The sequence below is a fragment of the Catharus ustulatus genome, chromosome 4 (assembly GCF_009819885.2).
Source record: "Catharus ustulatus isolate bCatUst1 chromosome 4, bCatUst1.pri.v2, whole genome shotgun sequence".
Classification (NCBI taxonomy): Eukaryota; Metazoa; Chordata; class Aves; order Passeriformes; family Turdidae; genus Catharus; species Catharus ustulatus.
The window spans coordinates 11224764-11249288 of record NC_046224.1 but is presented as its reverse complement, the minus strand read 5'-3'; the positions used below and the strand labels follow the sequence as shown (position 1 = coordinate 11249288).

The 24525-nt window shown below is 37.1% G+C and overlaps 1 protein-coding gene across 6 annotated transcripts in view; it reads left to right on the top strand.

Annotated features, from left to right (window-relative positions):
• Nucleotides 1-3162: 3162 nt before the first annotated feature.
• The window catches only part of CD36 (CD36 molecule), a 36492-nt gene continuing 15129 nt past the window's right edge, over nt 3163-24525 (top strand). The window contains exons 1-3 of one of the 6 annotated variants that reach the window (XM_033059138.2): nt 3163-3261; nt 16120-16356; nt 23889-24049. In XM_033059138.2, coding sequence (XP_032915029.1) covers nt 16237-16356; nt 23889-24049 — 281 coding nt within the window. In that variant the 5' untranslated portion in view covers nt 3163-3261; nt 16120-16236. Of the gene's footprint in view, nt 3262-3927; nt 4095-4905; nt 4968-5190; nt 5260-12609; nt 12697-16119; nt 16357-23888; nt 24050-24525 lie in introns of those variants that run through there. The other 5 variants (XM_033059139.2, XM_033059135.2, XM_033059140.2 and 2 more) reach the window with 5 other exon arrangements.

The window sequence follows — 24525 nt, the reverse complement described above, 5'->3', positions numbered from 1 at the left end:
TGACCTGTCACTTGGTCTGGCTTCTACATCTGAATGGCTCAGCCAGAGAAAGGTACAACAGCTGTCACTAATTCCAGGTGTGTAGGCAGCAGGAGGAGTTAAAAATCCTCCTCTGACGTTTTGCTTTTGCACCACAGGAGTTTCCAGTCTCACCACCTCGGCTTGGCACCAGCTGCCCCCAGGCTCTGCAGGGACTCTGTGAACACTCAATAATTAATTACCTGAGCTAATCCGGCAGGGACAGGCTGCCTTTAAACAAGGAAATACCTCACTTTGTAGTTTCTAAGCTCAGACTAACTTTTAACTTTGGAACATGTATAAAAGAAGTAGCAGTGTATAAATTTATTTTTACATTTTTATTAATTACTTTGTTAGGCTCTCTGTTGACAAAAAAGCAGATAGAGCACTACTTTCAAGGGCTCTACACTTGATAAACTCTGTAAAAATCTATTTGTCATGTCAGAGACTGACCCCCTGAACTTTTCATGAACTATTTTGATTTTTCATTTGGAAAAATCATCTTGCTAGCCCACTGTTTTATATGAAGTATCAATTGCTCATGTAATATACAGCATAATGCTGTTGTAGTTTCTGAAAAGGAACATGACATACTTAATATATCTCATTTTTTCATTTTATTAGAGATACGTTATGACAGATATAAATGTCAAATATTTGTCACTGTAATATTTCTTTGTTAATATCACTCATCATTGTGTGATCTGTCTAGGTTAGCATGTTCCTTGCTAAACCTTAATAGTGAACTAATTTATATCCGAGTCATTAATTGATTTTGAGTCATAAATGTTTAATTCATATGAAGGCTTCATTAGGTGTTTTTAAAACCACTTGACACAAACCACTGATTGGAATTCCATCTGCACTCCAGGAAGCCTAGGTTTTATGCATTGGGAGCACAGAATATTTGAAAAGTTCTAGTTGTTAATCAATTGTGTGTTAAATTAATTTCACTAATTGCAACGCAGTGGAATAAAGAACATAAAAAATAATGAGAATAAAAACTTAGTGAATTTGCTAGAATATTGCAATTTATGCTGTAATTATTTAATAAAGGGTCATATGAGCTCTTTTAACTGTGATGAAATTCACTCTGAGTAAAACCCAGGGACAACGCTCATAGGCTGCTTAAATTCTAGTCATTGAATCAAGTCTCACTAACTACAGCCAATTTTTCAGGACTAAACTCTTTTCAGAGAAATAAATCACCACATCAAATAAGTCTCAATTTAAAAATTATGATTAGAAAGAGTCAGAAAAAGCTTACATTATAATTTTGTTTCTGCTCCCTTCTAAGACCTCAAGAGTTTGAGTAGGAGATATTTCTGAAATAATGAGATTCCTTCAGAAGCTTGATACACACCGGGTATACAGTGAATGAAACATGAAGTATGGAAGTGGTACTCAGAGGAGGGATAGCTGTAGAAGTGGGGATCTGTTCATGGATAAATTTGATCATAAGACAGGGAAGATTACATAGAAATGCAGTAGCCACATCAAAAAGACCTGCAGCACCCCAGAAAGTACCTCACTTAAAGCAGTCCACCAAGCATGGCAACATGCCAAAGGAATGGGTCTGTATTCCTGCCATGGTCTTCAGGTGAGGAACCTGGAAGGTATGAAAAGTATGACTCTGCAAGGAACCACAACACAATTTCAAAGGCAGGCACAAGTCCTCCCAGCCACACGCATTTCAGTGAGACACACATGGAATTTTCCAAGGAAAAGGTAGTATTTTGCAGGGTGCTTGCATGGTGGAAAAGGGAAATAGGCAAGGTTCCCAGAGGCAAAAAAAGCTCAGCTTGGGACTAAGTTTCAGGCAGATTCTTTAAAATTGAAACAAGGCACCCGCATGTATATTCATGTGTACATGAAAGCATAATTAGTTGGTCAAAAATGGAATATTATATTATTGACCTCAGAGGGAAGGGATTTCACATTTTACTAGCTCAAAAGAAAGTAAACTATCCACAGGGAAATATGCCCTCATGTTTACTGTTCAAGAAAATAATCTTCTCACAACCCTCACCAGCTCATGAGTCAACATATGCCTGTCATGCCAAGAAAAATTCTTCTCATTACATGCAGATGAAGAATCAAAATACCAGGATCTGCTGTGTCTTTTAGTATGTTCTTCAAAAGGGCAAATGGATGCAAACTGTCTGCCATGAATGCTGTTGGGAAGCTGTGAAAAACCATCTCCACTGCAGTTGTTTCAAGGAGACCCATACATGTTACTGGAATGTGCACACATTATTCAGGCAGTGTGCATTAGAACCACAGGCACATTAAACTACAGTCAGAGGCAGCATAGATATCCTGGTAGCACGGATATCAGCTGATTGGTGTCCATGGTTTCTGTTTGACCAAGATACCAGAATGCTCCCTTGGTCACACAGTCTTCACAAAATACAATTTCAGTAAGACCTAGAACGTGTAACTGCTGTTAAAGCAGTTTCACATTCAGAAGTGCAGCAGAAAAAAAACCCCACAAACTTCCCCATTGCATGAATGTGAAACGCTAAAATGAGCACACAAGACTTTTAGAGATACTATTCTAGTATAGTCAAGATTTATCCTCTGAGAATAGGTGAGCAGACAGCCTGGTAGTGAGATTTGGGGGAAGGAGGAGAACTCTGAGTTAGAATTGCTGAGTGAGAAAAGGAATTGTCAGAGATAGACTGGCAAAAAACTAACTAGGAAACCACTAATAGAGTAGAGTGGAGCATGGAAGAAATAGCTTTCAGAAACTGGAGGGACTAAGTATTTATGTGTCTGTAATCCTATGGCTGCTACTACCCAGAAAGTCTTGGGAGTGTCCTGCTGAATCCTCTCCAACACCATTTTGAGAATCTGATAAGTGACTATTGTTACTTTTTGCCTAAAACAGAGAAGCCTGAGTATAATTATACAGTGGGTGTGTGCTTTGCCACAAACATGCCTGGGGTGTTTCATGTTGTGACGACATGTTTACAATTCTGTAATCTTTATCCTATATAATTTTAAGGATTTTTTTTTTTTTTAAATACTGAACAGCAATGAGTGCTCTGACTTCTCAAATCATAAGAAAGAGATGACTGGTACATCCCACTTCCTTTCTAGCTGTTGTGGGTTGGATGGAAGGGCACAGCACTGGTTTTGGTAGCCCAGTATGCCTGCTTTGCCACTGAACCTGCCTGGCACTATATTCAGAAAACTGAGCTGTTCCCAGCCTCATCTGATCCTCTCCCACTTCTGGTGCGGGTAAGAGGGGGAGAAATATTTTTCTTTTCTCTTTTCTTTTCTTTTCTTTTCTTTTCTTTTCTTTTCTTTTCTTTTCTTTTCTCTTTTCTTTTCTTTTCTTTTCCTTTTCTCTTTTCTCTTTTCTCTTTTCTTTTCCTGCTGCTTTGTGAATGCCTGAAGCTGCTCAGTATTAATTTTCTTAGAAGTGGGAGGACTTCAAAAAGAGTGCTGAATGACAGCTGGGCAGAAAATAGATAATGGGTACAAACACTGTAGTCTTTACTGTTTCAAGGCTTTAGGAAGGAACACAAACAAGAATACAGTACTAAGTTACAAGTCTTAAATTATTATTCATAAGCCTTTTTAGGTAAGACTTCTCTGTTTGCCAAAGAACACTGATAAATGCGGTTTTCATTTGCAACCAGCTTTTTGATTAAGTGATAGTGTAAGAAGGTTATATACCAGAACTTCATATAGAGGAAGAAGAAGAAAAATAGAAGAAAGAAAAAACTATCAAGGGAGATTGGTGAAAAATAAATGTTAATGCCAAGGAACAAGGACAGAATTGATGGAAAGCAGTAAATTCTGGAAGAGCAGGGAAAAAACCTAGGGGATAGTCCAAGGAGGGAGGAGACAAACTAGGGGAGATGCTTTGTGGAGGAGTGACAGCTGAGATGATAGGGTGGAAAGTGAGAAACACATAGAGCTGGAGGCGGGAGGAGATTCTCAGAGAGGGAAACAGGAGTAAAAGGAAACACATGTAGAAAGGAAAGCAGAAGTCTGGCAACAAGCAGGAGGCTGCAGCTGTGGAAGGTGCACAGGAAGCAATCAACAGGACTCCAAGAAGACCAAAGGTAGAATAATAGCATTTACATATGAGAATAATATCCATAAGAGAAAATATCCAGAATAATGCAAATTTCAGGAGTACTTTTTTATTCCTACCTTTTCCTTGTCACCTGATTTTCTGTTTATCTGTAGAGGAGCAAAGATTTCATAGAAAGCCAGGTTAAGAGGTGAATGCCATGGAGTTTTATAGCACCTGTCATAATGACTCACCTCCAGGGTCCTGATAATCCTCTGGAACAGCTATTATCTTATTTATGAAAGCACTTGGCAGACATCCTGGTAACTGTTGATATTTGCTGTAACTTTCTGGAAGGAGGTCCTCTATAGGCTGTTCAAATAAAAAAAAAATACAGTGATTAATTATTAATAATTAAATAATTTTAGAAAAGTATCAGCCCTGCTATGATAAAAGGATTTAGCAAAGATCCAAAAAGACAGGAAGAGGAGGCAATAGCTCTGCTACTTGGCTCAGATGTTTATTTAGACAACCAATTTCTGAAGAAAAGCCTGTGGAAAGGTTAGAAAAAGTCCCATGAATTTGAACAGCTGTACTCACAGCTGGGATCCCTCATCCTGACCTGTGATTTATTTACACAAAGCATCCTCTATGCTTTGTGTAAATAAATATAATAAGCCCAAATCTGAAGAATTATCTCTAACATGACACGTATTACCTGGCTTCCAGTACTTTGTGGGGATTAAATGGGATTAGACCATGTTTGCAAAGGGTCACTGCAAAGTCAATTAAACTTGTTCTGGATTGGCAACTGGGACCTGATACATGGCCTCCAAATGCTGGGCTATCGCAGAGGCTCAGGGGATCAGAGGCGAAGGGTGGCCCTGAAAGGATTTCTCAGTATTGGTCTTTCTTGAAAAGCGTAAGTGTGAAGGGGGTACTATCTTGGGCTCACAGCTATCATAAATCTTTATCACTTGAGACAGTTTACCCACAAGGAAGCTTAAACTGTTGCTCTGTGCAGCTTTCTGTTTCTCTTTGTGGCTGATAAAAGTCCAGCCAGTGTGTCCGGTGGGGCACAGGGCAGCAGGGTTACTTAGGGTTGCTGCAGCAGCTCTAATTTTCTGTAAATAGGGAGATAAGTTTTCAGGCTCTTCTGCACCTCTGCAGTTCCTTGTGGCAAGAGTTGTGAGAGCAGCTCTCCCTCCATGCAGGTATGTGACCTTGGTCCTGGGCTAGAGGCAGATTTGAGCACACAGCTGGATATTTTATAAATATAATTTACTTAAAGTTAACTAAAACTTACTTCTCATAATTGAGTTATTGCATCCTAAAACCTGCAAAATGCTCCTAACTGCTAGTTATTCAGCCTCTATTTCTTGACTGTTTATAAATCCAAGAAAAGTCCATTCACTAAAATTTATAAAGACTAAATATACCAGTAATCAAATTATTTCACTTGCATGTCTTGATAATATTGTGTATATTACTAGTTTTCACTGTGCATTGCAATTAGAAATAAATATATTGAAACTTTAACTGCAACCAATGTATTATATTAACAATTTGCCTGTTAAACATTATCTTGCATATGTCTATTATATAAACAACTAAATGCATATGTTCTAAAAAACATGAACAGAGATATCAAGTTTATGGCTGTATACCTTTAACCACCGTGATGTAAAAGAACATATGAAAGATACTGCAATAATTATTATTTATGAGAATTGTATCATTATTATTTTAAGGGAAAAAGCATAGCTATGCATTTCTGTGTAGTTGTAAAAAACTATAATTTATGTGCAATAAATATGCTGATGTAATATAAATTAATTTTTATATGGAAGTCCTGAAATCAACCTAATAAATACAATATAATCATATGTTATTTTAGTGATTTATTTTCTTGACATTGACACAATAGCTATGTTTACTCAGTGATTTTTTTTTTTACTTGGCAAAAATACCCTACTCATAAAAATGTGTAGTCCATACTTGCTTATCTTGGGTTGTTTTTCTTTTCTGTCCTCAAGTGATACTGCAAAAACATTTGTATAATTGGCTCATCCAGGAAAACAAACATAAATATAAGGGGGTTGCATTAAATTACAGTATTTTGGAACTACGGGGTTTTTTTTCTGTAACTGATAGTTGTATGCATATTTCTGTAAAATGTTTTCATCTGTAAGTTTAATGCCATATTTTAGGATTGAGAATTATATGATCAGAGAAGTTCAGGGTATATATTATTTCCCTCATTAATTTACTGCTAGTGCACAGAAATCACTGCTAATATTTTTTCTACTGGTCTGTTCTTCACAGGTGTTAGTATTTCTCAATACACTGTGATATTACACAATTTTTCATAATCTATTTAGATCTTCAGCTGCTGCCAAGGGATCTCCTGTGGCAAGGGTAATTTTATTTTTCAGTGTTGGGGTTTTGGTTTTTTGTAAGTGTGTGAATTACATGTGATTCTTTTTTTGATGTAATTAAATATCTTCTCAAGAAAAATATGAATAAAAGGAGGGGGGAATCCTTTTTTGCGTTAAAAGTAGTTTTTCTCTATTCCAGCCACAGATTCTGATTTCCTAAGTGGAGTTGGCAGCTGCCCCAGGGGTAGCTTCAGTAAAACTTTCTTCTCGTGCTGGCCTGCTGAGGAGCAGGGCTTTTCCTGGCTCATGGTTTGGCTTTGGTGTTTTAGGCTGGACTGAAGCCCCAGGGAAGATCTTCTGTATGTTGTTCAAACCAAGGACATGTCTCCATGTCTGGAAACTGAAAGATAAGGGTATCTGTCATTTGACAGGTCTTCAGTACTTGAGAAATCACCAAGAAGTTGACCTTAAACTTAGGTCTTCTCAATTGGGAAAAAGCCCTGTACATTTGTTGTTCTTAATTATTACAGAGACAAAATTACAGTGTAGCTGGTAGGCAAAAACTAACATAAGGACTGGCCAGTCATTGTTCAAAACCACTGACATTGTCTGGGATGATTCATTGTGGTGACTATTTCTCAACCAGGTATTGCACCAATGAAAGATTTTAGAATTACTCCATTATTCTGTGACTTCTGATCTAAGGAGAAGAGTTTTGCAAGAAGTAGAATATATCCAAATAGGGACAAGATTCATTAAATTTATCCTGACTTTCAGAAGATGTTTGCTTGAAAATGTTTTTCTCCTGCCATTGGAGACTCCTCTCTCTGCCCTCCTTGTGATGTCTAAGACAATTTTTTTTTTCAGTAGCATTGCTTTATTACATTTCAGGGCCCAATTCAAATATCATAGACCCTGGGGAGATGCTAAGATTGAGAGGAAGTATCTGCTACTGCAGGTCTTTCAAAATAAGAAGAAATTAAGAAATCCAGCCTGACAATAATAGAACTCTGAGGAGTACCAGGCCATCTAAGACAAGAAGGCAGCTCAGCACAACTCAGAAACTGCCAAATACTAAAGACTGACTGTATTTGATAAGCAGAAGATATACAAATTAACAGCATGTGAAGAGCCTTTATTGTTTTCACTTGGGGTGATAGCTTTGAGGATTTACCACACAACACCCATCTGTATGCAAATATGAAATAACAAAGCGCTTGGCTCTGTTATTGGCTCTGTGGGGTTGGCTCACTGCACACTGGGTGATGAATCACAATTTTTGGGGCAATACTTGGGTTTAAGTGAGAAATGTCTCTAGCATCAATAGACCAACCCAACCCTTTCAGTAAGAGATTTTCATAGCCCTTCACTGTTCCAGACTCACAAGTAGTCTGTGTTATAATATTACAGTTTCTGTATTGGATTCTGTTGTACTAAGTTCCTTCCTATCTATATTCCAAGTTACTCTCACATGAACCCACAGGAGTAGAAGAATCAGAGTCTGGTCTATCTCTGTTTTCCTCACCTAATCCCTCTGATACAATCCCTTGAAAACAAACTTTAAAAGTGATTTTGAGGACTGAAAAAGGCAACAGTTTATGCATGCCACAATCAGTGAAGAAGAGCTCAAAAGAAGTATCTCCAGGGGAAAAAGCCTGAAGCAATTGCTGGCTTTACCATCACCCATTTTCCCCTTAAAGAACTTCATTACAGTTTGATGGAGGAACTCATCAGTGGCAGAAGCCAAATATATCACACTGTTTCCACTGTACTGCTGCCAAGTTGGCTTGAGCCACTGGTATTTTAGGATGTTTTTCCATACTGTCAGGACACATTGAGACCCACAAGGGACAGCACCTTAGGACCCAACACTTAACTGAGCTGGGAAAGCTGCAGCTGGGAGTCTCTGGTGGGTAATGAAGGAGCTACACAGCAGTTTTCTTAAGAAGAGTCTTCCAAGCTCTTGTAAGGAGAAATAAGGTATTGATGCATGCTGGGGAGGATCTTTTTTCAGGAGGTTGAATAATGCTTTATATGGGTGGTTTGAGTATGACTCGGCAATCCTTGAAGACCAACACACCTGCAGTAAAATCTGTGATGTGAGCTGAGCAAAAAAGTGCTATACCATGTCTGCAATCTTTGGCCAAAGTTTCCATTAATGCCAGGTGGTTAATAATTTGAAGTTTTCTTCTTGAATTTTTTATTGTACACATTTTTCAGAACCTTATGCTGTAACCAGCTGTTCTGGTACCATCAGTATGTGGAAAGGAAATAAAAGGTATTTTTGGGGACTTTGCGTGGAATTGTTCTAATATTAACATTCTAATCATTAGATGCATAGCTGAAGTATGTTCTTTAGATGCTCTGCAGTTAAAGGGGAGATATCAGTACCTCTAAAAGATGTGCACTTCCTGGAGCTGTTCAAAAATAAATACCTGTAGAACTTTGTGATATGGTTTAGTGAACATGGTGGTACTTGGACAAAGACTGGACTTGATGATTCTGGAGGTCTTTTCCAACTCTAATGATTCCATGGTTCTATATATTCTTGCATAAGAAAAGATTTGAAGTACTTGGGATGAGTTATGTTCATTCATCTCTAGAGAGAGGAAAGGAAACCAATTTTGTCTCCCTTAGGCCAGATGCCTGCTTTTAACTGGGTAAGTTTATTGGTAACAAATATTTGCAATTAATTTAAACAAGAAAAAAAAATAAAAGAAGCAATGCCTTTCTTTTATTTTAGAGCCATATAGATAAGATAGTAAAAGGATACTGAAGCAACTAAAGTATAATCTTTCTTCCTTGTTTTTATGTGAGGAGAACTGATCTATAAAACTATTCTGTCCTGTGGCTTTTGGAAAATGAGGTGATACAAAATAGCAGTCACTGTGAGAATAGATGAGACAGAAATAATGAACATGAAATTCAGGAATAATACTAGTTCTGTATTATTATTTTATAATCTGTGTGTTATATATTCATGTTCTTTATGTGCAATACCTGAAGATGGGCCATGCTCACCCTAGGATGGTTCTTGTGAAGTGGGAGTGAAGTAAATTGAAGCTGTTCTGAGTGGGTAGCTCATGTGCTGCTTCTCATGTACAATGTGATGATGTTATATACAGAAAGTTTTAATTTCCTTAGGAAATAATTAACTTTCATGAGTACAAAATTTCTCTCCCTATAAAAGGAATGCCTTCTAGTATCCCCAATGCACGTAGAGAGACAGAAGTCTTACCCACCCAGTGGCATACTCCATATTTTCTTTTTTCTTCTCCAGATGATTCATTTTCATCATTCTCCTTCTCAGTAGAACTAAGGGCACATGGGTGGACACGAGTGTGTTGAATCAGAAATAGCTTATTTGGGAACAGAAGCACAGGTTCTTTTTCTTTTTTTTTTTTTTTTTTTTGGTATGTGTGTATATGGTTTGTTTTTTAGTGAGGGGTGCAGGTTTAATGATTTAATCTTTCACTACTGAGCCAGGTACAACCCTTCCTGTGAAACTTTTCCACTTCCTGTGAAGAAACCAGAGTGGTGACAACAGGATTTTCAGTAGAGACAATAGAAGCCACATAAAATGATGCTAATAGAATAACCTGAGTAAACAATAAATTTGTGCATTAACTTATCATGGAAAGGAGGTAAACATAATTCCTCTCACCTTTGTCTCAAAACCAGGGAGAGCATCCAAAAGCTTACAAAACATCACATTTTGGATGCTGAGAATATTAACCTCATCTTTTGCCCCAGGGATTGGCATTTTACCTAACAACTAGCACACAGATTTTTCTGGGTGTTTATTAACAGTTAATATCCTTAAAAGGTTCAGATGGTGCAAAAGCACAGACAAGACTTTCCTGGAGCTATCTAATTTACTTCCTAATATCATGTAACATATTCTAACATTTCCACATTTGCAAAGAATTAATGTTAACACTGCTTTTTATAAGCTCCATGATAGGCAGTTGAAGAAAAATTCTGAGTGTAATAACTAGGAAACACAGGAATATAAACTCATGTTCTGCTATACTGTACAAGCAAATAATTCCCATAGGAATGTGGGAATGTTTATGGAATCATCTTGAAAATCCAAATTATATGTTCCATTAAGGTATCTCTGATGGAATGGATTTTAATATTAAAAAAAAAAAGAAAAGGGAGACATGATCTATTTAGGAATCTCAGGGCGTATAGGAAAGCACCCCAAAGAAAGTGTTTTCCAAAGGGCCTTCTATGAGATATGTGTAAAAGTCACAATCACACTCATCTCTTCAGCAACTTTTTGTCAGTACTATGTTTACTCCAAAAAATGTATGTGGACTTCATTTGGAAACAACAACAGCATTTCCCTTTTTCTGCTTCCTGCAGTTTTCTATGTCTTCATGAAGCGTGTGAGTGTAATTTACTCTGTTTCTCCTTTTTGACAGCTTTTTCCTGTGGAGCAGATTATCTGTTGTTGCACCACTGGGGATTCTGAAGAAGTACACAATTGTTTGGTTTTTGTGTCCTTCCTCTGTGTGTCTTTGCTTTCTCCTCTGCAACCTCAGAACTCTGATATGGAGCCAGAGGAGGCTGGACCATTGAATACTTAGGGTTTAAATTTGTTTTTAAGAAACAGAAATGACTGACATTAAAAAGTTTACAGCTTCTTACTCAGCTTCCAGTCCTTTTAGCTGGTTTCTGCAGTTGACCCAGGCAGTTCTCATTTCACTGCCAAGTGCTGCTGCTAGAAGATATTTTGCCTATGGATGATAGTAGGATATTGTAAATCATAACATTAGGTGATACAACTCGGCATGCATATGTTGAAAAGTGAATATCATTACACTGACAGTAGCAGATTGCAACAAAAACCCCCCAGTAAATATTTTCCTTATGAAGGTTGCACCCTGACTCCCACACACTGCAAACAGAGAAAGGGAGCATGGCAGGGAACATCTCCACAGGCAGCAGGGGAGGAGGATCCCAAACAAGAATATGCTCAGAAGACCATCATAGGAGGACATGTACAATAGAAACAATTAACGGCAATAAAAGTAGTTCATGGCAAGCACAGTGTGGGGGACTGCTTAACTTTCAGCAGTTTAAAATTCTTCTGCAATTAGAAAATAAAGGAAAACAACATTTCTGCACTTTTCAAGGATGAGAAGCTGGAGTTATTCAGGGGCACAAATTTGCCCTGGCAGTGAGCCTTGTACTGAAAACTGCCCAAATAGTTGTTTTCAAAAGGCCAGACTAACTTTCAGTTTTGCCTTCACTACTAGGAGGTAAAAACCTCAAACTCCCTAATTTTCATCCACCTTAGATTTGCTTAGGAGAAATAGATTAGAAAAAGGCAGATTTTTCCACAAAAGCTAAACTTCCAAGTAGAGCAACACAAAATGACAGGATAGCACTCAGTCAAAACAGATAGAAAATACTGAACCTGTGAATTGCAAACTATTCCGTGCTGTACTATGAAAGTCTGGACCTAAATATCTCTTTTTAGGAATATTTTCTCTCTCCCAATTAAGCAAAATAAGTCACTTCCTCTTGCTACTGCCAGAAGAATCTTTTAAAACAATCCATTCATTAAATTTACTTCAGATAAAGAGATATTTATCAAATATTTCTGCAGAAGCTTGCCAGACTGTTATTATTTAGACACTGTGATGGTGTGGTAAGATGTCAGTGTAACAAGAAATTATTTTTAGGTACACTCAGAAAAAGAAGCTTCTGGGATGATGTTCATTGACCTTCCAGTAAAATAGGAAGAGCCTTAGCACTTCACAAGGATATTGTATCTGATACCTGAAAAAAATAACCTATTGGAAATATTTCAGAAAATTTCTGAAATTTGCTAGTTTTTATTACTTGAAAATACACTATCTTGATCAGTAAAGCACAAATATGCGGATATGAAAGAAGAAGTGACCAGAAACCATTTAAGTAAGTTAGTTACCCTTTTGTCTCCTTGACCTTTGACTCACTTGGATCAAAGCTGGACAAAGGTTGCAGTTGCTAAGTATATTACCACGAGATGTAGGTAGTGGCTTTTAGTCAGCCTGCAAAAATAACCCCTTCCCCCAGCAGCAGTACAACTTAACTTTTTCTTCTGGCAGAAAGATAAAGAGGGAACTGACGTCTCTTGGAATATATAAACACTCCCTCACAGCTCTCAGCCTATGTGCTCAGGGGGGAGATTTAGCTGCTTGTCTGCTGGTAACTTGATGCGAGTCATGTGCTAAGGGCTTGTATGTGCAGCTGAAAAATCAGTCACCCTTATTCAAGGTGAGTCATAGGATAGATACAACATTGAAAATCAGAGGGTTTTCCTCAGGAATTCTATTAAGGTCAGTCGGGTGGAAGCTCTTGAGAATATTTATTTTTAATGCAAAATAAAATGGAAGGATTTTACAAAGCTGCTTGCAAGAAAAAAATCGCATTTTACATGGATTAGTAAAATGCTTTGTTACTATGATAACAGTGGTGTTTTATGTTCAGTATGGCTGGTTTTCCCAATTGCATTCTGTCCTTTGGTACCTAATATTCTTGAAAATACAGTTCTGGAGTCATGTGAATTTATAAGAAATGCATACTTTAAAGTAATTTTTCTAGCATTTACTGTTGCAGTTAAAAAGCTTGAAATTATAATTTCAAAGAACATCAGATGTGTAATGAGATTATTTGTCTTTCATAAGGGCTTGCTTTAAGCTGACGAACTGAAGTCTAAGTTAAATAGTGAAGAAAGCATTCAATAGCATTTTGCATCTCTCCTTCAATACAGTTTTTTCTAAATTGTCTTTCAGATATTTGAATGGACCAGTTCTATTGTTAATAAATAATATTCTATTAAGGATCTTTGAAACAATATTAAAAAGTACATACCCAACACTCTAGAATGGGGTGAATAATCTTACTAATCCTGTAGTCAAATCTGAGTCTAAGTGATACAATAACCTCATAGACCATAGCTAATTTTGTTATGCTATTTTCTATTCTGCTTAAGGTATATAATTTTCACTTGAATATAAATTCCCAGAAATTGCATTCTTATTGGAAATTTCAACCTTAATCTTCTTATTTTAAATTCATTTCTGATAGATGAGAATAGTGTGTTGACTTCTATATGAATTGTGTGTTATGATGTGAGTGCTCTTCACTCACAGTTGTGTAATTTATAATTTGAATTGCATAAATTGGGATGTCTAGACTGCTATTACATTGTGTTTGGTGGGAGAAAGGTGAATATTTTTCAATTTGCAGAAGTTTGGAATAGATACAAATTGTTAGTGGTCACTTTCTATTTATTGCTAATGCTCATGAGAGATGCCAAGTCTGCCTAAAACAAAATAAAATAATTGGAAAAGCTTGTACAAACTTGGGGGAAAATGTATTTTGGTGGATAGGGTATTACTGTGGAATTTGAAAATCTTCAGTATGTAAGTAACAAAAAAAAGTGTGATGATATCTAAAAGACCCTCTTAAACTTTTCTGTAAGAACTAATTTTCATTTTAAATTTCAAAACCAGTGTTTTCATATTGGAAAAAAATCTATATTGGGGGAAAAATCAAGTGGAGTTAGGTACTTTTCTGAATTTGCTTTAATTGAGATGTCTGTTTTTCCTTAGATTTGCTACAGTATGTGACAGCAATCAGATTTTCAAATCCCCACACCACCTACCCAATTAGTTGCCTTTTACTGTTCTGTCATTGCCAAACTAAAGATCCTGATCTCAGCCTAGCTACAATGACATGAGATATGGTCCTAGTGATTTTCACTTAAAAGTTCCTCAAGTCTAATGAGTTTCTAACTTAAATATGCTTTGAAATTTGTGGTTAAACACATCCACTACATCAAAAAGCTTTTAATGGCTTTGAAGTGGGAACCACATGGAGTGACCTGGTGGCAGGTGGATGGACAGGCTGAATTTTATAGTAAGGGTAGTAGGGATATTTTTCCAAGATTGCAAACAGTCTTTTGATCATTCTGCTTGAAAATATCCAAGGATAAATTCTTAACATACCAAACTATCTCAAATGTACAGAAGCAGACATTGTTAAAGGCAAGGGAGCCATCACCTGCTGCTAGCCCAGGAGCAGGCAGAGGGTGGCTCCCAGTGCAGCTGAAGGGAGGTGGCTGGGGCCAGGTAGAGAGGTGACATAATTGTGAGCTTGGGATGACAAGGGAGACACATCACTGGCCCACTGACCATGGTACCTGATCTCTTAGAGCTTGATGAACATCCTTCATGTGCCAAAAGGATCATGTAAGTGATTAAGAAAACAGAACACACACTGTTCCTATACCTGCTTTACTATTTAGAAATTCATTCAGTCCTTCTGGTTCTTTAGTCCTCATGAGCAAGCTGGTTGAGTTGTTCTTCCATTTCATCTTTCTGTTTTCCTTCTTTGTGTGTTTGACCTTGAATGTGTAATTAACTCGCAACTAATACCAGCTTTAAAATTGATGTAGAGATGTTCACAACATGTTGAGAAATAGAAATTAGTAAGAATAAAAAGGACATCTAAAATATAGAGGGCAGATTTTCTGTTAACTGGAGGTCTAAAGCAAATAACCAACTTGCATATTCTGTGTATGTGATTAATTAATAATAATAAATCCATAAAAATAATTCATAATAATAAATTCATAGTATAAAAATAATTGCAAATAAGGCAGCTCTTTGTTTAAATTATTCGTAAACAATAAAAAATCAGAGAAAATATCACTGGGACCTTATATTTTACCACTTCAGCACTAGTGTCATTCTGATTTTCTTTATAACCCCTCTCACTAGAGACCAGTTTGTAATATATATTAACATTTATTACTAGCAACTCTTATTTTCTAATGACTAATCACAGACATTTTTCTTCTGAGACTGAAAAATCTTGAAATTTTAGGTGTTGCCTCTTTCGAAGATCAAGCTGTGGTCTTGATTTAAAAACTCTGATGTTCTGTAAGGCAATTGGGATTGATGAAATTAGCTGGGTGCCAGAATGCAGCTCTAAAATCAAAATCCAGTCGTGCCTTTGCCATGAAGTTGCTGAAACAAGGTTCTACCTGTTCAGTAGAGGACCGTGGGCTGATAGAGCCCTGGAAGGAGCTTTTTTGTGGGTGCCTCCCTTTAGAGGCCCCTTCCCAAGGGATGCTGATGGGTCTTGAGGACCTTCTCAGTGGCAAAAGGCAGAAGGAGCAGGGGAGCTCCTGCAGGGGAGTGGAACTCCTGCTTTTGCCTCAAGTGGGAGCCGTGGGCATGGCAGGCTCAGATAAAAGCAAAGTTATCTGCAGCTTCCTTCTTTGGCAGAGGGAGATTAAAGATGTCTACATCAGGAAGAGTGTCATGTCTGAATAACAGGCATGTCAGCTTGCCCTAATGCAACAGAGCCAAAAAAACCAAACAACCAAAAATACAAAAAACCAAAACATCATCAGCAAAAAAAAAAAAGAAAAAAAAACCAGAAAAAAACAATCCACTAATGAATTTAGGCATCTGGAATGAAGAAATATAATCATAAGTAATAAGCAATTAACTTTCCAAAAGTACCTGCAATTTTTTTTTTTCCCCTTTGTGTTTTCTTTTCTTTTGCCAGCAGCAGGCCACTGGCTGGCTGTTTTTTTTTACTTGTTATCTTCCTACCTGCTTCAAGTCATGTACTTTGTACTTTGTGCTTTGGAATTTGATTTTTTCCACTTTCTGCTTATATTAGCAGCTTCTCTGATGAAGATCAGTGAGTCTGTTGGGACCAAGAAGTGAGGAGAAACCATCAAGCCTTACAGCAAGGATATCTGTATACTGCTTACCTGAATCCTAACAAAAAAGAGGAATGGGCTGTAACAGAAACTGTGGGCTCATCACTGGGGCCATCATCGGTGCTGTGCTGGCTATCTTTGGAGGAGTCCTGATACCAGTTGGAGATAATCTTATAGGCAAAGCAGTAGAAAAGGTACTTTTTTTTTTCACCTCCCCAGGAGATATAGTTTGAGATTATTGAATAGTCATTATTTTAAAATCTTATGTTCTGAATATATTTCTTACCTTTTTTTTTTTCTTCATTAAGCACAGTTTTTATAAATTAGGTGCTCCAAACTTCCCTGGAAATATATGAAACAGCAAAATTTTAAAAAATATATTAATTATATTGCCACATTCAATTGTTTGCTCTCTCTTGTGCCTCACATTAGGAGCTAAAATACTGTGTTTTCAGAATGCAATTTAGAACTAAGTGGGCTTTGTTTTTATTGTATTTATGATTGTTTCTCGTTTATTTTTTTTTTTTTATATTTTGTTTTTATACTTTGGTTCTCACTCTATGTAGTTATATTTAAGTACTGGAAATATTCTAAACAGTCTTCTGCTGCAGAATCTAATCCTGCATTTCATGTATTCAGCTCACATTCTGTGATTGTACAATCCAGGTTGATGCTCTCCACATGACTGGAGGATCTAACAAAATGCATCTTTCTGTTTTGAGTGTGAACATTGAAGCAGAATGTTTTAGACCTGGCAGACATGGGTTTTTTTCCTGATTCTTAGATTATTTTCTATCCCTAAAATCTAGATTTTTATGTAAAGAAAACAGAAAAAAAATTACTTTGTTAGTTCCTTGGTGGAAAGTGTACATTACTGGGGATTTAAACCATAGAGTAATCTGGAATGGAACCCCTGGCGTGTCCACTATGGTGGCACAAAATCTCCTTGGCCACTGCAGCCAAGGTTGCTTCTCTGATGGTTAAAAATCTGAAAATCTTAAGATTTTTGGCTGTTGCTTAGTCCTGCTGTTGATCTGTAGTGTTGAAGACTGGACATCTTGGAGACACTTATCCAAAGGCTCTTCTGGAAGAGCAGCCTTAGCTCAGTAGCTGTTGAAGTCAATTGAGGAGGTGGATACATGAACTGTCAGGAATGTTGAAGAGTCTGTTGAGGTCCTGGCTATATTATAGTATCAATTTTTTTAAAAAAAAGGCTCCCATATAGCATCTTCATTTTTTCAGGTAACTCAATGGAAACAAACCTGTAGAAGAATTTTCCAATTGTTATTGTAATTTTCAAGAATTTAAAGAATTTTAAAGTTTATAGAGAATTAAAAAAACCTCGCTAGATATGTCTCAATCGCCTTGCAACATTTTACACAAAAGTCACACTCTCTATATTTGCAAACAATTTTAATTTTTTGCTACATTGAGGAAATGACAGGTTTTCTAGAAAGCACATAAATTTAAAAATTTATATCTTTTTATATTGAATACGTGCTTAATTTAATCCCAAGTGCTGTCTCATACCGTTCAGTATTTTGAAAACAAATTACAAATACTGGCAGTGTTATGTGTTCATCCATTTGCTAAAAGTAATGAACCAGTTATACAGCATGGTTTGGAAATGTCTACATACTCAATTATACCTGCATGAGTCTGTAGTGGTAAAGCATTAGAGGGAGTAATTTTGCCATCAACCACTTTTTAATTTTCTGCATGGTGATCATGTTTCAAATGCCTGTGCCTATTTCAAGGCAGATTGTTTGATGTATATTAAAAAAATTTGTACCAGTGATCACATAAAACATAAAAGAGTAAATTTGCAGAGGCTTTATTAAGTAAATGGATATGTTTTTTCCTAAGCACAAGTCATACCAGGACTGTTGTCTTTCTGTTTAGTGTGCTGACTATTCAGTGACACCTTGAGACAATTCAATTTCAGACAAGATGGGCCCAGATACAACAGCTGAAATACATGCTCAGTTCAGCAGATGCTCCAGAGGGACTTGAATTTAATTAATTTTTATTTTGATGTGTTGATGAAAGGTCTGTTAAATTTAAAAAAAAAAAAAAAGTTCTTAATTTCAGTTATGTTTAAGATAGAGGTGACTGCAAAGGAAACAGATCTTCTGAGCAGAGGGTGTTCAAAATACTTTTTTTTTCCCTTGAAATATTTCACTTTTGGAAATGTAATTTTTATGTAAAATTTTTGGTAGAAACAGATCAGTTTTCATGACAAATTTGTTTGGAATTTCTCAAGAATAATGACCATAGGACAGGAAAAAAAAACAAAGAGCGAGGAGTTCTTTCAGATACAGACTGTAAGCATTTATATGGAGCAGCCTGCCTAGGGAAGTGTTGTATTCACCAGCCCTGGTAATGCTCAAAATTAGTAGATATGGCCCTTCAAGATATGGTTTAGCGAGCGTTGCAGTCAAAATTTGGACTGAATGATCTTGGAGGTCTTTTCCAGCCTTATTGAATCTATGTAATTTCCATTTATATTCATATGAAGAAAAATCTAAAAGAGGTCCTGATCCACTAGGTAAAAACAAAACTCAGCATGCCATATTTCTAATGAAAAGTAAAAACAATTTCAGACACAACTAGTAAAGGCAAAATCTTGCCTTAAATTCTTCAGTCAAAGCTTGAAAAAAGACCCCTACTTTTTCCTCTGGCTATCCTATCTCAGAAAACAATTCAAGTCTTTTTTGTGGTAGTAGGACCAATTCTGTATTTTTGGAGGAAATTAAAGTTGCTATCAAATGTTATTGTTGGATTAGAATAACAAATGTTGAATAGTTTTAGGACACTCTGTACTCTACCAAGACAAATTGTCCTGAATTAACTTGTTGTCAGGGTTTAGCCAAATAACATTACTGTCAATTTACTCTAGACCAAGAGGAATCAAGTCCAGGTGAACTTCTTAGCCTCTCCCAATGAATTGGAGGAACTTTAATTTCAAAAATCGATGCAATCAGTAGGGATTTTTGTCCTTTTCTGCTGGCAGCAGAAGTCTAACCATGCTTCTCTTAAGCTTCCCTTAAGCACACATCTTTAAACTTTACCAGGCTCATTTATCCTTTATTGCAGTCATTGAGAGATTAGCCAGAGCAAACAGGCAGGGTATATTTTCCTGGAGGGCTGTAAACTGTTTTTGAAGCAAAGATAAAGCATCTGCAAGTGTACAGAGAATCTCAGGTGTCCTTAGGAACTAGACAGAGACTCTGAGTCTAGGCTGTTATCTCCTGGCAGGTGGTTGCTCTGCTCCACCCATGAGCAGTCCAGGAGTGGACAACCCAAACAAATCCACGTGACATAGAACGTCCAGATGTCAAATCTTCATTTGTTCCAATTCATTATCAGACATCTGTGCTTCAAATCAGAACATTTGGCTATGTTTTCTAGCCCCAGAATGCCTTACCTGTGTCTCCAAAAATTTGGACAAGCTGTTTCAACTCCAAACTCTAACAGAGGAAGGAGTTTAAAAAGAAAAAAAAAAAAAAAATCTATATATTCTGAATAGTTTTCAAGGCTCTTAAAAGAAACTGACACTTTAAGACCTCACTCAAAATCACACTATCAGCAGCAGCACCTTGGCAGGGATCCACAGAAGGAGATTAGTGCTAAACTATTTCAGCTCTGATACTATTCATGGAAACGTGACTTTGATATCAGGACCAAAGGACAAAAATCCTATCCTAATTTCTATAAACACTGAATCTGTCCAGAAGGAAGAGAATTTTCCAGGCAGGTCTTAGGGGTTTTGAAAATTGACCTTAGTACAGTTATGAGTGAAACATGGAAGTGTCAGAGTTCTCTACAAAAAATTATTTTGTTTGAGATTACAAAAATATACTTTTAACTGACTCTACACACTTCCGTTGGACATTATCATGTCTGATGTCATTAATATTAGATATAATCATGTCTAAAATTTTAAAAAAAGGTGAAAGGAAAGGAGCATTCAAAACAAAAAACCAGAAAGATTTTATCTGACATTGTTTGGACATGGCTCAATTTCTGCTTTTTGCCTTTCCCTCCTTAAAACAATACTATCTTTTTAGGCAAAAGTCCCATCACTTCAGTTATGGGTTTTGTTTTTTTTTTTTCCCAGCTATGTTTAACCACTCAAAGTTATTGGTGGTGGATTTATTTGCTAGAAAAATCTTTGTCACCAGTTCTCTAAGTTCTTCTGCTTTCCACCTGAGTGCATATGCTCAGGAGCTGAACAGAATAATACTTAATATATCAAACTCCTGATGAATTGGTAGTACAGAATAGTGAATGATTTGCTACAATGCCTCAGTGCTGTACTGGGTTAGTGTCAGTTATTTTTAGAAATAAGGCTTTCAGTTGTAGGTAGTAATATGTTTATTCATTTGTCTTTACATATCTGTGATCTGTGATTGGCCAAATTATATCTCCTCACTTACTGGAGGTATTTGAAACACCTCTAATTTACAATTGTGTTTATGACAGTCATATGCCACTTCTTTATACAAACTAATGAAGCTAAAGCTACTGCTGTCTCTCAGCAGAACACAAATGATCTAACACACATATTTACACTTTATCAATTTTAAGCTTTTTTGAGTCCCAGAATCATTTATTATTGAGGACTGAAAAGGAATAAAAGTTATGATCCAACAAAGCCTGAGTAGAAAGGCTAATAATATGCTAATAATCATCATTTTGAAACAATAAGAGTCATTCTTCCAGCTGCAAAATGGGAGAAGATGATTTGCTTTTCTTGAGCTTTACTTTTTAAATTTTACAGAAATGTCTTGTTTGCTTCCTCCAGTTTATGTAGGCAACCCAACATACACAATTTTGTTACAGTCCAAAGTATTTGTGTAGCTTCTCAGTTCCCTGAAAATGGCATCTTTGGTCCATCTGGTCAGATTCTTTGTCAAGACAGAAACTTTGTCTTAAATTTTGTGTTTCTTCATCAGAAATCACGATGGCTTAATTTCCTTTAATCAACGAAGTACAACAGGCTTCTGTTGCTGATTGCTCAGCATTTCTTGAATTTACGTATTATTAGCTGACCCACCTCTAGTGGGGGGGAAATTGTCAGAAACAAAAAGGGTCAAAGTTCCAACTGGTTTTGTCCAATCTTGCGCAGTTGGGTCATGGCATGAACTTGGCTGTGTAGCAATCACATTTGTGTGGCTGCTTCTGCTGACAGTAATTAACTCTTGCATGAGATACTAGAGCTGATGGACTAGGGAGCTGAGAAGTGTTTTGTACTATCACTTGCATAGTAGCTTCCAAAATTACTCCTCCTCTCATACCATCCCAAAGCACAGCAGTGTTAATAGGGAAATATGAAACTGCCCAGCCAGGGAGAGGGGTAATATTTAGGGGTGGATCACCAGTGGATCAAACAGCAAAATTGGGGGCTTGCTGGTGTGGGGGTATTAGTTTAAATGAAGACATGAAAAAGAACTCTAGATTTTATTCCACTTTAACCCACCATTTGCACTCTCAAAGTATGTGACAGAGAATCATACACACCTCTTTTGTGGGAGAAGTATTGTTAACAATAATGGCTAAATGCCACCAAAAATAATGGTCTTGTTATCTTCCTTCCCCCTACTTCTTTTGTCCTGCTGCTTCCCATGTTCCAATGCTGATTTTCTCTACACAGACCTTGAGCCAAATGTCTAACTGGTAGAAAGGTAACACAGAAAGCAAAAAAATAAGGGAATTATATTCCTCCTGTCTGGTAGGCAGAAACAGCTCCTTAAGGTGTAAGAGCAAAGGAAGAGAGTGTCACTTAGATCGGGAATTGCGGGACCCAGTTGCCCCTTTGGCTGAAGAACTGCCAGATTAAACCAGATGTACCCTTGAAGCATTCCCCAAGAGTGTCCACAGTGACATTAGCACACACTGGATGGTGGGCTGCAAATCCACACTTCGTGACCTGGCAGAGTGCAGTGGCAGAGCTGCCATAGCATCTGCTCTGCTCCAACCCCTGGCGAAGGGCTACAGGGGGAAGGGGAATGGATGGAGGGGAATGTAAACATCAATTTAAGATCTGTTAAATTGATCTACTGTCACAAGGTTGAAACTTCTCTATTCTCAATTCCTGAGTACTGTCTTCCACAGAGATTAGTTTATCTTCTGGGCCATGTATCCACTAGAAATTTAAACCTTTGCCCACTCCAGTTACACAATGGGAGGTCAAATCCTGGCATCTGTCCCCAGGTCAGGGCCCTGCTGAGTACAGATTCACAGGCAGACTCTGGGCAGACTGGGCTGCACTTTTTATACCAGCCTGTTCCCCCCAGATTCTTAGAGCAATTCTCTGTGGAAACTGGGAAGGCGATTTCTGAACCATGAAAGCTTTTCCCTCTCCATCCAGAGGTGGAGTACCCCATTCTGGGCCACAGCTGGGAGAGTCTTTGACCCTGTGAGGTTTGAGTGCAAGGCCTCAGGATGACAGCACACTTACTGCTGCAAGGTTTCCTTCCCCTCTCACACAAATGAACAGAAGTTTTAGCAGACATTTAAGACATTTACATCACCAGCAACGTCTTTGCAACTCCAGTATACAAAGGCTTTTCACAGACAGAAGCCTGGCTGTGTTACAAGTTCTTCAAGATGAGATATTTGTTTCTAACAGCAGGAGTGATAACTGGCAGTATCTATTTTGTTCACCTGGTGATTGAGTAATGAATTTTAGAGGCACAAACTTAAACTAGAAAAAAAATTCTAGCAACTTTTGATTTAAAATGTATTTCCTCGCTCTCTAGAGATATTAGAACCTTTAAATTTCTGGACTTTATGAGTTGTGCAAATTAACTAATTCATCTTCAACCACTCTAATAAAGAGAAGCATCTCTTATGTTGGAGACACACAGTCTAGATTTTTCCTCTTATTGAAAACACTTTTGTTAGTTTTTACCATCAAGGAAAAAATTACATTATCCCAAGGCTTTGGGAGGATCCTATAGAAGAGGCCTGATACAGACCAGGCAAAGCAGGCATTTCTTTGACTATACAGGTGGCATATTTTAAAACTCTCCTTCTCACTTCACAGTCCTGAAAACTGAATTGCCATTTGCCATATGGCTGACCATATCACTAAAAGCTCTTCATTCCTCCAGAGGGGTTCTTGATGTACTGTTTTGTCCCTTCTTCCTTATATCTGGGAAAATTTCCCAATAAAATGTAATCAGAACTAGAAAAATTTATTAGAAAGTCTCAGTTTTGTGACAGAAATTTTCTGTCAAAGAAACCGTCCTTCAAGAGCACTGTGTGACTTCTCTGGGTGCAAAATTATCTAGAGCCTGAAGAATACTCAGACATAATTCTCATTTTCTCCCTTGGACTGTTTGCAATATATGAAAAGTAGTTTATAGATTCTGAATGGAGTCAGTCATCAAAGATTTTCCCTTTATAAATATTCAGTGTTTTTGGCAAGTGTTTTAGAACTAAGGGAATACTCCACCACAGCAATAAGAAAGCTTTACTGCCAGCTACATCAGCTTTGTGGTCATTTGTTTTAGGGGGAGTCATTTTGCTCTCACTGAGCAGGAACGTAAAGCTGCCTCCAGGGTTTGGCCAACTGGGCTGTACAACTCATACTGATGCTAAAATGGTGATTTTTTCTGTTTGCTTTGAAATCTTCAACAATCATCTAAAAAGTCAAAACAACTTCTCGCTTGTTTCTTTTGTGGATAATTTAAACTTTAATTTTAATTTTAACTTTCAGGAAGCTGTCATTGTCAATGGTACCGCTGCTTTTCAAAATTGGCTTGTGCCAGGAAGCGCAGTGTTCAGGGAATTTTGGATTTTCCATGTGTTAAATCCTTCAGAGGTCATAGGTGAGGGGGCTCAACCAAAATTTGAACAACGAGGACCTTACACATACAGGTAAGAACAGACCCTTTGATATATGACATCATTACTACTGACATAAAATTTATTTTTGAAATTCCAGCATCATACTTTAGTTAGACAGGTCAAAAATGCCTAAATTGCAGCTACACACAGCAATCCCAAACATTTTCTAGATTGTGTCTAACATAAGGAAAACACACATAGAAATAGGTAATTGGTGAAGCTGCTAGTACTTGTAAAAAACAACAATTCATTAGCTACAATATCACAGAAACAGTTGTGTTCCTTCTTGTTCAGTTTTCACCAGCTGTATAACAGGAGAGAATGTGCCAGATGTCCTAAAACCAAGAGATTACCTTATCACCCATGCATCACTAATACTTATTTTAATAATGTGGAGTTTTTTGTTTTTTCTCCTTTGTGACATTTTTAATAAATAGCTTTTCTTTTTACAAATTTTCCTTGGAAAAGCATTCCTTTTTCTGAGTACTAGCTAGGACATAGATGAA